The sequence below is a fragment of the Terrapene carolina genome, unplaced genomic scaffold, assembly GCF_002925995.2.
Source record: "Terrapene carolina triunguis isolate 2854851 unplaced genomic scaffold, T_m_triunguis-2.0 Scaffold68, whole genome shotgun sequence".
In the NCBI taxonomy this organism is placed as follows: Eukaryota; Metazoa; Chordata; order Testudines; family Emydidae; genus Terrapene; species Terrapene triunguis.
This window is the reverse complement of record NW_020664419.1, coordinates 24,295,892-24,313,447: the sequence shown is the minus strand read 5'-3', so window position 1 is coordinate 24,313,447 and position 17,556 is coordinate 24,295,892. Positions and strand designations below refer to the sequence as shown.

General features: G+C 41.7%; 1 protein-coding gene across 1 annotated transcript in view; it reads left to right on the top strand.

The window, feature by feature from the left end:
* Window positions 1–13,877, top strand: part of CUNH12orf40 (chromosome unknown C12orf40 homolog) — a 28,716-nt gene extending 14,839 nt beyond the window's left edge. The window contains exons 7-13 of the mRNA XM_024216063.2: window positions 1,539–1,672; window positions 5,005–5,525; window positions 5,796–5,868; window positions 6,811–6,871; window positions 11,650–11,716; window positions 12,765–12,847; window positions 13,257–13,877. Coding sequence (XP_024071831.2) covers window positions 1,539–1,672; window positions 5,005–5,525; window positions 5,796–5,868; window positions 6,811–6,871; window positions 11,650–11,716; window positions 12,765–12,847; window positions 13,257–13,877 — 1,560 coding nt within the window. The remainder of the gene's footprint in view (window positions 1–1,538; window positions 1,673–5,004; window positions 5,526–5,795; window positions 5,869–6,810; window positions 6,872–11,649; window positions 11,717–12,764; window positions 12,848–13,256) is intronic.
* The last annotated feature ends 3,679 nt before the right edge of the window (window positions 13,878–17,556 follow it).

Genomic DNA, 17,556 nt, shown 5'->3' with positions numbered 1-17,556 from the left:
TTTTTTCTTTTGGGATGGGTCTAGTGAAATGGCAGAAGGTTTCTTGCTGATTGGTGCAAGCTACATTTAGAGCGACATTATTTTTTTTAAACAATTGGTTGGTTTGAAAATAAGCCCAGCTTGATTTTATGAACATGCAGAACTTTCTCTGAGTTCTTACTCATGAATACATAACAATAGTGTAAAGGCTAAGCAAGCTCTATGGCAGGGGTGGCCAACCTGAGCCAGAGAAGGAGCCAGAATTTACCAATGTACATTGCCAAAGAGTCACGGTAATATGTCAGCAGCCCCCCATGAGCTCCCCCACCCCTGCTCCCAGTGCCTCCGACGCACCGGCAGCCCCGCCCATCAGCACTTCCCCCTCCCTCCCTTCCTGCACCTCCCGATCAGCTGTTTTGTGGTGTGCAGGAGGCTCTGAGGGGAAGGGGGGAGGAGTGAGGGCATGGGAGGCTCAGGGGAGGGAAGGGGTGGAGTGGGGGCAGGGCCTGTGGCAGAGCCAGAGACTGAGCAGTGAGCACCCCCCGGCACACTGGAAAGCTGGCACCTGTAGCTCCAGCCCTGGAGTCGGTGACTATACAACGAGCTGCATATTAACTTCCAAAGAGCCGCATGTGGCTCTGAGCCACAGGTTGGCCACCCCTGCTGTATGGGCTACACACCGACACCAGCAAGTACTCTGTGGAGAGCTGGCTGGTAATATGGTGCTGACTCTACTTCAATGCAGGAGCAGGAAACAGGAAAGACCGCTAAAATACATGAAATATTTTCCTAATATTACTCTCCCACATAAGCAAGTACAATCTAATTTGTGATAACACACCATCCCCCTACCCAATCTCTCTATTAAGATGTTGTCAATGCTCTGAAAAAGTTTGAGAACTCCTGCTCCAGAGGATACCTTTTAACTTAAATCAATATTTTGATATGCCATTTTAAGGCAATTAACAACAGTTGTCTATTCTTAGGCCATCTGATTTTGTAGTTTTATTTTGTTTTAGATTTGAAAAATCATGTGAAAGAATACAATAGCAATTATGAGCGGTTTTTCCTGCTAAAATACGTTTATTTTTTAGAAAATAATTTTTTCACACACGTAAACCTTTTAAATTGTATTAGTGATGGCATCTTAATGCAAGTTCAGGAAGTCAGAACTTTGTAGTTCTGATGGTATTGGATGCTAGATGGATATTTGAAGGCCTTCTGTTTGCAAGCTGGCTGACAGCCAGTATTTAAAATACGACCTGCACTGAAGTCAATTGAGACACTTCTGTGAATAAGGCAAGTGGGATTTGACCCGTTACATAGCACAATACAATGAATGTTTTTCTCCATAATGAATTTATGGAAATAAATAGCATTATTCCATTTTTTCAACTGTATTAGAATAAAATCTTGTTTTTCCCCATAGAGATAGAAGGGACATTGTCTTGTTGAATTTTATTGTAAAAAAATTCAAAATAATCACAATAGTTATATAATGTGAAATGTCATTTTAAATATTAAAATTTAACTATTCTCTATATTTAATATTTTGGCAGTTTCTACCATTTTCTCAGCCGGGAAATATTATCTCTCAAGACCCTTGGGTTTCAAAATCCCAAAACAGGCAATGCATTTTCAGCAAGTCCAATACAGCAGGACCATTGGGAACATTGTTTAAGAAATTGAATAGGTAGGCAGAGATTTTGCTTTTTTTTTTTTTTTTTTTTTTTTAAATGACAGTCACATTTAAAAATAAGAAAGAAAGGACTTTCAAGACTCATTATCTGATTATTTTTATTGTACTTCAATGCCTTTGAAAGTAAGTTGGGATGAAATGTAAATGACAAAAGTACCAGATTACTTACAAATTACTGAAATACATCAAAATGTTATTTTAGTTCAATATCCTAGATTCAATTGTTTATTTTCTCACTACATTATTCAGTAGTGTCACTGAATTCCTCCATTACACGTGCAATTTGCAGAACAAACAAAAGCATGCACTTGCCTCCTGTTGGTTAAATAATTCTTCTTGTTTCCTTTTCTAATTAAAAATTTAAATTTTTTTCATGAAATCATTCCCTTTTCACAAAGGAGAAATAGAAACATGAAATAAAATATATTTTGAAAAATGTGCTGATAAGAGAAAAACGTTACCTATTAACTGACTGCTTAGGGTCATACGCAGTTTATAATAAATATCTTATTTCAAGTTTGTTCCAGGGGTTCTCTGCATGTCTCTTGAGCTCCTAAGGAGTCTAATTTTCCTCCCAGTTTATTCCTTCACTTGCTCTCAAGTCCCCGGTCCACCATATGACTGAGGAGGGCAACACAGAATGCCTTTTGGAATCCATCCTCATGTTCCAACACTGACTAGGGAAGCACAATAATGGGAGCTCTTCTCAAGTACACACAGTCTATGCGCTTGTCCCTACAAGAAAGGGACTGTGGATTTCTCACTTGGTGGCAAGCAGCACTAGCTACAGGAACACTGGACTGACGCAGTCATCAGAAATTTAACTTATCTTTGCTTCTCACTTCTCCCACCTTTTCCCCAGCTATCTAAAATGCAGATGATTGAAGTCCTCTTCCTATTCTCTCACTCTGACTACATCATGCCCATCCTTGAATCCCTTCATTAACTTCCTGGCCCTCATTGCATCACATTCAAAGCCCTACATAATCTTGCCTCACCTACATTTCTGCTTTCATTTCTTCGTGCCCCTTCACTCCTGTGCTCTTTTCAATCCTCTCTTCTTACTGTTCCCCCTTTGTCTCCTTCTCCCACTCAAGGATTGCACCTTAAGCTTGGACCACTTTCCTCCTCTTTGCTGAAGAAATGCTTCTCTCGGTCCTTCATCTCTTCCCTCCTCCATACTTGATTCTCTTCATCTATAATCCCTACAACCTCTTATCTGAACTGTTGTCCCACATCTTATCTTGCCTTTGACTGCCAGTTGTTCAAGGTAGGAAATGTGTTTTTCATTGTTTGTAAGGTACAGTGAAAACTTGGGGCATTATAGGAGTTTTTTTTAAATAACACTTTAGAGTATTTGCATTTATTTATTAAGCAGTAACCAAAAACTTGGATACAATGTACAAATGCCAGATGGCTATGACTCTAAATAGTAGTAGACTAGGTCATAGATTAGCACTTATTTTTACTTAGCATTAAATAGTGTCACTTGGCGGTGTTGTAATGCTCACAGGTTAGCTTTGGCCAACACTACTGAAGGCCATTTCAGAAACAGCATGGTATTACTGATACCACTTGAGGGAAAGAAAGACCAGGAGACAGGACAAAGTGGGAAAATGAAGTGAGACGAGACCAATTAGGAGCTGTAGGGAAGGTAAATCAGCAGAATAAGAGGTAGTTAAAAGAAGCTGAGGGTGGCAAACAGTAGCTGGGAGGAGGGCAGAAGCATAAGAGCAGAGCCCCTGCATTCTGTGTTGCTTCAGTTCTGTTACGTTCTTACAGAGATGTGTCATAGGTTTCTGCAGATAACATTTTCCCCTCCTCTCATGTAGTTAGTCTCTCAAAACTTAAATGTTTGCCAGATTTTACATAAGCAGAGGACACTGCTTTCACCCAAGAATCATTTTGGGTCTTTGTCCAATTTCTAGTATTTCCTAACAGACACTCCAACAGGGCCGCCCGGGTGGGGAAAGTGGGGCAATTTGCCCCAGGCCCCAGGCTCTGCAGGGGTCCCCCGAGAATATAGTATTCTATAGTATTGCAACTTTTTATGGAAGGGGCCCCCGAAATTGCTTTGCCCCAGGCCCCCTGAATCCTCTGGGCGGCCCTGCACTCCAAAACTTTTACCATGGTATGCAATACTGGGGCATTTCTCTTTCCCTGACTGTCATGCAGTTGTGCCCTGCATTGGTGACAGGACTCAAGGATGACGTATCAGCCATTGATTTGTACTCTCTTGCTTTTGTCAGTTCTCAGAGCATCAATGTGGATTTGTACTAAGATACCTCTGTATTTCTGTTCAAAAACTATGCTGCGTGTGAGCACATGTATCCTTCCTTACTGTACATGGACATGTGCTATATGCATGATTTTTTTCCCAAAGGCTCTTCACTTGGTCAAAATCAAAAACAATTTTCACCAGAACACACCAAGGCACTTCTCTCTAGTGAGGGATTTTTCCAGATGTTTAAGTTGTGTGGTGTTCAGAAAAAAAGACATATGCACTCAAAAACAGTTAAACTTATTTACTTAGACTCCCCAAAAAGTTATCCTGCAGGCAGGATCCAACACTGGAAAGTTTTAGTTTGAAAGATGAAAATTTCATTAAGGTTCAAGTGAGCTTAGAATGGAAATATTTATGCAGCCTTAATTATAGTGGTCATTAATGTCACCCCTACTGTAGGCTGAGGCTGTTCTCTGGGCAAAAGAAAATGTATGTTTATTAAAAAATTCTGTGCTAAATGTAAATCACTGCCACTAGATACAAATGAAATTTCCCTCTGTCCACAGAGCTTGCACAAGGCCTATTCACCACTTAAGAACAGTGACTTAAGTGGCACAGAGACTTTGCATGGGCCTTCTGTACAGAGGGGAATTGTACCCTAAAAGAACAAACCACCTTTTACAAACCCTAAAGAAGATTGGCTTGCATTTGGATGTTGTGCACAGTCCAGTGTCTAATTCAGATGAGTGGAGCAGCAGTGACATACAGTGGTTGATTTAGTTATTCACAGCTCTTTGTGCAAGAGGATACATCTCAGGTCCCCTGTTATGTCCAGAGGTGGCATGAAGCTGAATTCTAATTCTCTTTAAAGGTGCAGGTCTAGGTTCTATGTTTTTTGCCTTACTATAAAACCACATCTACAATACAGGAGAATTTATCCATTAAAAGAACATACGTTTTTGATAGAAGTAAGTATGGAGAGCATAAAGAGTAGAGGTTTTTTGAGATTCTTAACTTAAAATTGGTAATTTAATGTTTAAGCATTTAGTGTTTTGCTTACTTTTGAACTGAGCAGGCTTTTTCTCTTTTTTTTCCCTCAAAGTCCAGAATATATAAACTCTGTTGGTAATACTCCAGCTTTAATTACCGGTAAAGATTCTGGAAGCAACAACAGAATAAAAGAGCCATTATTTGGTATTGTGAAAGAAACAGCAGCAAACGACACTCACAATGAAAATGATCGAGCATTGTCTGAAGATGAGAGACCACTGATTCATGATATTCCTTCCATGGAATATTGTGGTCCTTTTGTTAACCAAGCCAGTATCAGCCAGTTATTTACAGATCCAGATGATATGAATGAAATATCCAACAGATGTAGCCCTTATAATAGAGAAATTTATAACATGACTAAATGTACTGAAAGGTATACTGTAGACAGATGCCTTAAAGGGATTTTCACTGTTCCAGAGCAGACTTTCTTTAAAAGTAAGAATATTTCAAGTGCAAGCCATAAAGAAAATAAACAGCCTAATAAAAGCGACTTGAAAGAGTACCCTGATGGACATTATTACATTATATCTTCTGAAAACCAAGAAAATCCTTCAAAATATGAAAGAACAGGTAAGTATAAGTGATGCAAGGAAGTAAAATACTATGCTTCCATCTTTTTGGCATTGTTTTAGTGAGCCACATGATTTGTATGTCATACTGAGAAAGATGTTATGAAACTAGGCACTGCAGTATTTTTGTTTCAGGTGAAATTATATAATGGTAATCATCTTGTGAGCTAATATGTCATTTAATAGTAATTTCTGATCAAAATTGTTATGGAATCATTTGTTTTAATTCAAAATTGTATTTTAAATTCAAGATTTAATTTTTGTTTTTAAGGAGCATTTACAAATCACCACAATCACAAGATTAATGTAGAGAAAAAAATACAGAATTATTCAACAATGAATAAGTAAGTTTCATAAGCAATTGTTAAATTAAAAGGTGATATCTGTATATGATAGACTTGATGGGCGAAATCCTGGCTTTACTGCAGTCAGTGGCAAAACTCCAATTGACTTCAGTGGGTCCACAGTTTCACCCACTGAGTATAAGAACATGAAAATTTCTTTAAGATTATTAGCTTTGCAGCCCATAAGTCTGCAAATATTTAATATACAAGATATTTCTGAACATGCACCATCCTCTACTGTATAAAATGAGTATTTAGATTGTGCCTTTCATACTCAAACTAATGCAAAGTGCTTTAAAGGTACTAAGTTAAATAGACAGTGTGACAATACACCTCTACCCTGATATAACGCTGTCCTTGGGAGCCAAAAAATCTTACCGCGTTATAGGTGAAACCACGTTGTATCGAACTTGCTTTGATCCACCGGAGTGCGCAGCCCTGCCTGCCTGGAGTGCTGCTTTACCGTGTTATATCCAAATTCGTGTTATATCGGGTCACGTTATATCAGGGTAGAGGTGTATTTTTAAAGAAAGTAGCCATTATTGAGCAGACCCATCAGTTACCTCAAGGTTGCTCAAGTACCCAATGTCACAGTCTTTCCTCTGGAGCTATCTTTTCATTTTACAAAGTGGCATTGTCTTCAGTAATCTTTAATAGCATACTGTTCCACAGAAATGATGTTTATAAAATCAAGTTCTTTGTATTATATCTTGAGAATTTTAAAAAACATATAACTTTAACAAATTGTAATAGTGGAATGCATTTTGTAATTAGAGAGCAGTGACATGAGCTTACAAATAGCAGTATTGCTATGTTTTATGAAAATAATCAAAGTGGACTGTAAGAGTAGTACTAATATTTTTCATTTGAGGAGTAAATAGATGCTGAAAACCACAGTATGAATCTCTTACCTTAGGACCTTATTTTGTTTTTATTCCTTAGTGACAGTGCTCCTCTGGAACAATTCACTTGTGAGTGCTCACAAGTCTTTGGATTTGAAAAGGTAAAACAGTTTTACTTCACTTTTGCTTAAGGAGACAAATATACTTTTGTGCTATATACTACAAAATGTTGGTGCCAGACACTTTGGATCAGATTCTTTGCTGCACCTCCAGAAAGCAGCAGACAGCTACTGTTTGAGGGGTGGGTACTGTGTGAGAGGTTGCCACATACCATTCCCTGCTCTATAGCTGTGCATATGTGAATAGCTATGTAGATAAGAACAGGAGTACTTGTGGCACCTTAGAGACTAACAAATTTATTTGAGCATAAGCTTTCGTGGGCTACAGCCCACTTCTTCGGATGCATAGAATGGAACATATATTGAGGAGATATACACACACATAGAGAGAGCATGAAAAGGTGGGAGTTGTCTTACCAACTTTGAGAGGCCAATTAAGTAAGAGAAAAAAACTTTTGAAGTGATAATCAAGATAGCCCAGTACAGACAGTTTGATAAGAAGTGTGAGAATACTTACAAGGGGAGATAGATTCAATGTTTGTAATGGCTCAGCCATTCCCAGTCCCTATTCAAGCCTAAGTTGATTGTGTCTAGTTTGCATATCAATTCCAGCTCAGCAGTTTCTCGTTGGAGTCTGTTTTTGAAGCTTTTCTGTTGCAAAATTGCCATCCGCAGGTCTGTCATTGAATGACCAGACAGGTTAAAGTGTTCTCCTACTGGTTTTTGAGTGTTATGATTCCTGATGTCAGATTTGTGTCCATTAATTCTTTTGCTTAGAGACTGTCCGGTTTGGCCACTGTACATGGTAGAGGGGCATTGCTGGCACATGATGGCATATATCATATTGGTAGATGTGCAGGTGAATGAGCCCCTGATGGTATGGCTGGTGTGATTAGGTCCTATGATGATGTCACTTGAATAGATATGTGGACAGAGTTGGCATCGGGCTTTGTTGCAAGGATAGGTTCCTGGGTTAGTGTTTTTGTTCAGTGATGTGTGGTTGCTGGTGAGTATTTGCTTCAGATTGGGGAGTTGTCTGTAAGCGAGGACAGGTCTGTCTCCCAAGATCTGTGAGAGTGAGGGATCATCTTTCAGGATAGGTTGTAGATCTTTGATGATGCGCTGGAGAGGTTTTAGTTGGGGGCTGAAGGTGACAGCTAGTGGTGTTCTGTTATTTTCTTTGTTGGGCCTGTCCTGTAGGAGGTGACTTCTGGGTACTCGTCTGGCTCTGTCAATCTGTTTTTTCACTTCAGCAGGTGGGTATTGTAGTTTTAAGAATGCTTGATAGAGATCTTGTAGGTGCTTGTCTCAGTCTGAGGGATTGGAGCAAATGCAGTTGTATCATAAATACCACCCTATACCGGAAACCTACTGACCGCTATACTTACCTACATGCCTCCAGCTTCCATCCAGGACACACCACACGATCCATTGTCTACAGCCAAGCTCTTACTTAATTGGCCTTTCAGAGTTGGTAAGACAACTCCCACCTTTTCATGCTCTTTGTATGTGTATATATATATCTCCTCAATATATGTTCCATTCTATGCATCCGAAGAAGTGGGCTGTAGCCCACGAAAGCTTATGCTCAAATAAATTTGTTAGTCTCTAAGGTGCCACAAGTACTCCTGTTCTTTTTGCAGATACAGACTAACACGGCTGCTACTCTGAAACCTGTCATTATATAGATAAGGGGCCAGTAGATGGCATTCAAAAATACGTAGAATTGTTCATGGGTTTTGTAGGCCCAAAAGTACTTCTGCACTTCAGTGGCTTCCTCTGTGTTGTTCTTTACATGGAGCTCTTAACATTCACCTCTTGATCCAAAATATGATGCAAGTATCCAGCAACTATATGGGAAAGGGGTTCCTGGCCCCTGGTACCTCTCAGCACCAGAACCAGGGCAGCCGGGGGCCATGGCTCCCCAACTTTTTAACAAAAATAAACACAAAATTCATGTCTCCTTTATAAACCCCCTCCCTCCCCCCGGCAGAATAATAGATTCTGCTGGGGAGGTGCTGCAATTACATTTTTTGCCCACCAGGAGCTGCTGTAGCATCAGAAGATAGGGGAGCTCACTCACCACTGGAGCAGCCAGCTGCAGAGAGGGAAGGGCACTTTTGCCTTGTCCCCCCCCGCTCCCCCCCCCCACACACACACACTTCTACAAAGGTTCTGGCATGCTAGCCTCTCAGTTGTGTTCCTTGTAGATTCCTGGGCTAGTTTCAATTCCAAATCAGATCTCATAGACCACTTCTGTGAGAACTGGGAACTGTAGGATCCTCCCCTTCACAGTCACTATCTTGGTGTTTCTCCATATTTGGCAATGAAATTATTTGGTGGCAGCATAATTCATTTTACAACTTAAGTTCTCTGGTTATGGCTGGTTGGAGCTTTGCCATTAAAACAGAGTGACCATCCGTCCCGTTTTTAATGGCACAGTCCCGTATTTAAGCTCTCTTGCAGGTGTCCCACCTTTTTAAAAAAAAAAAAAAAGGGGGGGGGGGGGCAAATTTTCTGGTATTTTCCGCTTCCCTGCTGGTCAGCGCAGCCCCAGCTGCATCTCGTTTGCAGCAGGGGGGTGAGTGCGGACAGGCAGTGGCCGGTCAGTGAGAGCATGTGGCGGTCTCATGCCAGGTGGAGAGGTGGGAAGTGGTGACATCAGGCAGGAGGAAAGGCAGCCCTGGGGGGCGGGGTGGGAGGGTAGGGGTGTGTGTCACCCCTCCCCATGTGAAACCTAAAGCAGGAGTTCCCATGGGGGGTCCACAAGCCCTTTCAGGAGGGTTACTGGGCGCCAACGCTAAAACCCAGAGCTTGACCTCCCAGTGCCCCCCGCGGGGCTGAAACCCCAATCCCCAGCACCCTCCACAGGGCTGAAGGTGGGAGCTGTGGGGCTGAAGCCCCAATTCCTCCCCCCCCTGGGCTGAAGCCCCGATCCCTGGCATCCCTCTTCCCCCTGCTGAAGCCTGGAGCTGCAGGCGCTGAATGCCTGAGCCCTGGAAACCCCCATGGGGCTGCAGGCAGGAGCTGTGAGGCTGAAGCCCTGATTCCCTAGCATGCGCACTCCCCTTCCCAGGGCTGGAGCCGTGGGGCTGAAGCCCTGATCTCTCTCTCTCACACACACGCACACACACACACACTGGGCTGAAGCTCTGATCCCTGGTGTCCCCTGTCCCTTCCCCCACTGAAGCCGGGAGCTGCGCGGCTGAATGCATGCCCTGGTGACCCCTGTGGGGCTGAAGGCAGGAGCCGTGGGGCTGAATCCCGGATTCCCGATGCTCCCTGTGGGGCAGAAGCTCCCTGAGCCCATGGGCAGAGTTGGGGGCATCGGGGATGTTGCCCCCCCCAAATTGCAGTGCAAGTGCAGGGCAGTCCTGGGAACAGCTCCACCCCCCCACAGCTCCTGCCATCAGCCCCGTGGGGGTCGCCAGGGGGCGGGGAGCCGCGTAGTGCGGAGCAGGCAGCCATGGTGTTCCCTCCTCTCCTGCTGGTGCTGATGCAGGGGGTGAAGCTACTCCTCAGCTCCCAGCCCCCTTTTTCACTCAGCTGGTAAGAGCTGCAGGGGTCGGGGACCTGGCTCCATGGCTGACAGAGCCCGTAGGGAACAGGGACCGTAGGGGAGCCCTCCTGGCACACAGCCCCTAGCTACCCCTTCCCTGCACCCTGAGCTACCCCGTGCCTGCACTCAGCTCCTAGCTACCTCCCCCTGCACCCTGAGCTACCCCCTGAGCTGTTTTCAAACTTTTTGAGCTGACCCCCCACCTTTTGAGTTATAACTTTTGGTTGTGCCTCTCCCCACCACCACCACCAAGACCAAGACAGGCTGGGTGGGCTGCTGAGGTGAATCAAGGGGTGGAGGTCGCACTCCCTCCCTGGACCCACCATATGGAGCTAGCTTAAGCCCCCTGCCGGCCCAGACCCCCAAACCCCCCCTTCCCCCACTGGGCCCTGGAGTTTTTATAGCATGTGGTGGAGGGGGGGGGTGTACTGCATAGTTCTGATTGATTGCCATTGAACTCGCTTGAATTTGATTTGAGCAATTTTACCAGGTGTCCTGTATTCAGCATAGGGAAATATGGTTACCCTACATTAAAAGCTGGCCATGCAGACTCCTCTAACATTACAGCCATGTGACTACGTGGGGCCCACCATCAGATAAAATGACCCCATGACATGGAAGGCAGCGTCCTTTCCTCAGATATTTTTACCAAAAAGAAAAAGGCAAGAAACATGCCAAATGTCAAGGGTCCCTGCTCCAAAGCATGGAGACACAAGAGCTTCTCAATTAAATGGATGTAAGCATATTTTTTTAACATGGGCAAACCATGTTTTTTCTCTCATCTTGGCAATGGCCAAACCACTTTAGCTTAAATTTTCCAGAAAAATTCATCCTGATGCTGGAAGATTTCAGCCCAAAAGGCTAAAGTGTGGCCAAGTTATAATCAACTGACAATAGGGGTTTACAATAGAAAGTGTCAGGAAACCTTAACTATTGGCAGCACTACCTGTGCCGACTACAATAAATGGTCTGGCAACTAATTTATATTTCTTAGTCAGTGAATGAAGTGATAAGTTATAAAGTGGAGGAATATTAACCCCAAGAGAACTAAATAATTGCCATGTGGCTGCTATTATGTTCTTATGAGGGAAGGCTGGACACATTAGGAGGTCAGGCTAGATGCATGGCAGAACCATCATGGAGATTTCTAGTATCCTCGTCCAATGGGATACAGGAAAAAGAGATTTTATAAAAAGGAATACAGTGAAGAAAAGTATGACTGTTGGACTGAAAAATGTATTAACTTCCCTTTTTTAAAAAGGTTCTGACAGCAGAGGAGGAACAGTGTGATTTTGAAGTGAGTTCAAAGCTTGGAAAGATGGAAAAGGGTCAGTATACATAGTTCTAAAGTAGATTTTTCTCCATGTAAAACTGATACAGCTACATCTAAAGTCAAGAAAACAGGATGTAATCACTTTTAGTGAGCTACTAATATGTCTAATTCACTCAACAGTGAATTAAGAAATTGGAACATTAGTGCACAACTGAAATACTTTTAATTGTTTTTACCTAAAAAGATTAAAGTTAGCATCTCCCTAGTGATTAATCATCTGTAATTTTTTCATTGTCTCATTTCTGCTACTATTGGCATCTACAAAATCATAAAAAGCTAATTCTGCGAGCAATGGTAATTGTAAAAAAAAACCATTCCACTAGACAGCTTAGTAATGCTACTATGAACACAACAGCACAAGCCTATGAATGTTCGGCATTTGATAGTATAAGGTGATGGTTCCAGATATAGTTTTTTCATTTGCTTCCTTTCTCATTCCTTCGGACCATGATTAGCTTGAAAAAATTTTGTAAAATGTTTTGACGTGAATTAGTCCCTGCACTGGAAGTTCAACCATAGCCTCTTACTAGACTCTTTACCCTCTTAGTGCCAGACTTTCCTGCAACTCCACAGGGGCATGGTAGTGGTAGGAGTCTACAAGGAGTCTGCACCCCCACCTATCCCTCTGTAGCAGCAGGGCACAGATGAAGTCTGTGGTTTCCAGGAACATCCCCACCTCCTGGGGTACAAGATACCCAATGAGGTACAGCAGCTGGCACACTCCCCATAGAGCTTGCCTCTGACAGTATAGCTCCACACTGTGCCCAGCACAGGGCTGCATTTTAATGGCACAATTTGGGCTTTAGTGCATGAATAGAACTCCCATGGATTCTACCAGGAGACAACACCTATTCTGAGAGGAGAATAGGCACTTTATAATGTACTGCACAATGAACTAGCTAACCCTTAATACTATAAATAGTGTCTTAAAATTATTTATAAATTGGGTCAATGTTATTTTAAAGTGTTGTACTGGTGTATACAGTATATGAGAGGTTTGTTTGTTTGAACCTAATTTTTCTCAGTCTAAGCTCCTTTTGTAGACATTGAATCATCACTGAGCAGTCAGTCCCCCAGTTACTCTCCAAAGCAAACAGACAGTTGTTTCTGCACTAGTTCTGAGATGGTAAGCAATGGAATTTTATCTTTATTATTATTATGCTTTTTATTTGTAAGAGCTCTACCACCATGCTATCTCGTGCCAAAGCACATGCTGAGGACCTTGCTTTATTACCTTAGTTATTAGCTTTCTTTATACAAGCAAAAATCACTTGTGAGAAATACAAAAAAGAATCAGTTCTAAGCTTTAAAATAGCTTAGTTAAGCAGTAATTTGCATTGTCTGTAAGGGATATTAGACCATAGGGAATTTTGATAATATCTAACGAAATACAGTTCCACTCAGTTGCTTATATTATAGAACTGTTCATGAACAAGAAGATCGTAAGTCTAGCCTTTTCACTTTACTTACAGTAGTTGTGGTAGCAACTTATTGGACTTATGTACAACTGCATTCATACAAATCTGTTTGTACAGTCTGAAGAGGACGACCTAGCTGAAAAGTGTCTTTCTGACAGCTCCTTTCAAGTAAACAGTGCCAATCCAATTGCAGCTTCAACAAGCAAAGGACCACAACATAGCTTTGGCACGGAAAGTTTGCTTTTCCCTCCTGGCACTAGTGTTGCTATGAAAGAAACCAACATTCCTCAACAGGCAGAGCCCAGTTTACAAGCAACAGAGGAGGAAAATAAAGACCAGGCTGCTCAGCCTCAGCCCAACTCATCACAGACATCATTTAAAAGGAAGAATATTAATCACAGAGAAAGATGTGATGCTTGGTCACAAACTGAGAGCCCTACTGTAAGGGTAGAAAAATTAAATGCTGCCATACAATGTGATATAATACAGGCATGTTGCTGTATAAATCATCTTTCCTCTGTCCACAGCGCTGAACTACTAACTAATGTTAGTAAAGCAGATACCACTGGAGGGCAGGAAATTACAGCAGATGAGGCATTTCAGTCTTCAAGTACAGACAGTGCACCAATTATTGCAGAATTTCCTCCTGAAACTGAGTATCTGACTTTGCCTGACAAGATGACTGTAGATGTACTGAACTACATTCACATAATGAAAAAGAGAGAAGAGAGCAACTGAGTACAAAGGAGAACCTATTAAATATATTGTGGGTACATCAAAAAGCCCTGTACTCTTAGGGAATTTTATTCATTCCACAGTACATTTCCTTTTATTTGGTACATTTGGTTTTTGCTGTTGGACAAGATATTCTTTTACAAATTATTATTGTGTTCTCAATATTTTATAGTAGCTTAGTGAAAATAGCCTTTATTCATTACATACATTTCCACAATACAGTTATAACATTTTGTGGTTTGGGATGGATCCTGTTCTTATTGAAGTCAATGTAAATACTCCAACTGACTTCCAAGGGCATTGGATAGGGCACTTGGTGCACAAAAACATGCACATGGTTATACACACACATGTGTCTAATTTTTATGATTTTTAGTTTAAAAAAAAAACAGCAAATTCACATCTATGCACACAGAATAAACTGAAATTATTACAACATATTAAAATGAGCAGTAGTGGTAGGTTTGTGCTCTGACTGCAAATACAGACTCATCTTTTTGTAGTTTGCCTGCCGCTTAAAATGCTGAGTTCTAACCTTTTCTTATTTAGTTCAGTATTTGTGTTAATCCATAAATCTTGAAAAATAAAGAGTTGTATTTCCTATAACACTGTTCACACTTATTTCCCCTCCCACCCCACACACACACTTTAAAGTGTAGATCTCGTGAAAGGGGCCATGCAGACTACAGCTGAAATCCTCTATTCACCTACATGACCAACAGTAGACATGCACATCTCCCATCAGTGTAGCTCAATCCTGTTCAGAAAAGGCCACCCCTGGAGTTGTCTCCATTTCCTTTCAAGCTTTAGCCTCCTGACTTCTTGCAGCGATCACATTTGTTGAGAAATGAGTTTAGGCAAAAGATGCATTAGCAATTCTTCTGTGAACAGTGCTGTGGGTTTTCTTTATAAGGGTAATATGCTGTGGCTTATCCTGTTGGTGACCCCTGTTGCAAGATTCACTAGTTCTACCACCATAAGGTCAGTTTCTCCTCTTACCATGCTTTGACTAGAAAGGATTCCTGGCTGAAGGGATGTGGGCAATCCCACATTGCTAAAATCCCTTTCCAGTGTAAGCAGAACGTTATTTATCCCCACGCCCATCGCTAAGCTATAGTTTGCATTTTCTACAACATTTTATGTTTGGAGCTAAGGGACACTTATATGGAGCTATTTTAAAAAAGGAAGCTAGGATGTTTCTAAAAAAGTGCTTTCAAAACTTTCAGAGCACCAAAATTTAGGGTATTGGCCTTTTCCCATTCACAAATCTTGTGTGGGATGGGATTTGTACAGCCAGACTTCTGAAAGATGGGGCCAGAATTTAGCCAGAACAGAGCCTGATTCCTGGGGCCAGACATAAACAGATTTTCTTCATTCACATTATCTCAATCTGACTTCAAAGAACACAAGCTTCCTAGTAATTTTCTTACCTGAAATTACAATGATCATCTTCCTCACAGGGAGGTATAATTATCTGAATCATATTTAATATTTGCTAAAACCACAGTCTTAACATATCATCTGAAATACTGTCCCCACAGTTCCTGACAATATTTAGTAAAAATGTGATATCCAGTATCACAACTATGAGCAAGGACTCTATAGGGTGTTGTGTTGTAACAGGGACATAATACATTGCACACACCCCTGCAAAACTTGTGCAGACTATGTCACGTGAAGGAGGTTTTAAGTGTTGAGGTTTTAAGTCTGTGTATCCCCGACTTTCTTTTCAGAGTCAATTATATGGTATCAGAGTACCTGTAAATAACAGATTTCTTGTTGTGTCTGGAGGATCTAAGTGTGGTGGTCCATGGGTTTCTTGTAAATAGTAATCTGTTGGGTTCCATCATTGAAGCTGATCGTGGTGTCTAGGAAGTTGATGCTGGTGTGGGAGTGTTCTAGAGAGATTGATGGCTGGGTGATAGTTTGAAGTTGTGGTGGAAATGTATAAGGGAATTTAGACAGGGGATACACATTTAAAACCACCTTCACTAAACAAGAATGCTCCACCAGAGAAGTAGATTGCATCATGGAATATGCCACCTGAATACACTGGGAGAACCTGCTTTAATACAGGGGGGAAAAATCCTACTAATCACACACCCTGAGTTGTCACCTATCACCCCACACTAGAACCCATATGGGCTATCATCAAACAATTACAATCCATACTTGAAAGGGACTGCATCCTGAAATAATTTTTTTCTAAGGCCTCTCTTCTGGCATTCAAACAAGCTCCCCATCCTCATCATCAGAAGCAGGCTCTGCACAGACCAGGATACACCAAAGTAAAGTGGCACCGGTCCATACCAGAACAACAGATGCAAAACCTGAAGATGCATCTTCACTACTATGATGATCAATACCCTCCCCCCCACACACACATCTTTCAAGATCCTGGATCCCACACATGCCTATCATAACATATAATATATTTCATCCAGTGCATCAAATGCCCCACAACAGCTATGTGGCTGAAACCAGACAATCATTACACTCTTGAATGAACTTACACAGAAAAATGATAAAAAACAAAAACACCATATCATCTGTGGGCAAACACTTTTCACAAAGTGATCATGCCAGATCTGAACTTTCAGTCCTCATCATCAAAAGAATCCTGAACAACACCTTCATAAGACAAGCCTGGGTCCTTAAATTCATAACTCTGCTGGACAATAAAAACCATGGACCAAACAGTGCCACTACTAATTTTATGGCTCATTACAACAATTTGTAACACACACTGCTGCTTGCAAACCCTTAATTGCCCACTACATGTTAAGTGTGTGAACCCCTTCTGCTTAACAATCTGTTCCACCTTGTATTTAGGTTGGATACTCTGGTTACCTTCCCTAGATCTGAGGAAGAGCTCTGTGAAGCTCGAAAGCTTATCCCTTCCACTAACAGAAGTTAGCCCAATAAAAGATACACCTCTACCTCGATATAACACTGTCCTCGGGAGCCAAAAAATCTTACCGTGTTATAGGTGAAACTGCGTTATATTGAACTTGCTTTGATCCACCGGAGGGCGCAGCCCTGCCCCCCGGAGCACTGCTTTACCGCGTTATATCCGAATTTGTGTTATATCGGGTTGCGTTATATCGAGGTAGCAGTGTATTACCTCACCCACCTTGTCTCTCATATTTACCTGTCCGTTTTTTCAGTAGTTTGTATCATACATCATGCATGGCTTTACATGCCAGATGTTTTTTGGCTCTGTTCTAGGGCATTAGGCTGTGCCATGCTACTACAACTATCCTGTGGCATGGATCAGCCTCCTGTAGGTGACATGTCACAGCCAAATGTTCCTGAATGACACATTTTACATTTGGGCTGCTGATTTAGCTGGAAAATGCAAAAAATCCCATGTGGCCAAGTAATTCTCTAGTGACTACGCTTGGGCAGATGCTGAAGAGTACAAATGATTCTGTCTTAAATTGGCATAAGGTTGCAATTAAAAATCTGGCACTATGGGAACCTATTTCAGATAGAGTAACATTTCAGATAGAGTATTCAAGGTTTTTTAGTTTTGTTCTTGTTCTCTTAATACAGCACCACCCACTTCTGGACAAAAATGGCTGATCTGTAGGCCTAAACTTTCTGCAGGACAGCATTCTACCTTGGTGTAGTGAAGATGCTACTGTAAAAAGAAAGGCAAATTTCAGGGAAGTACAATACA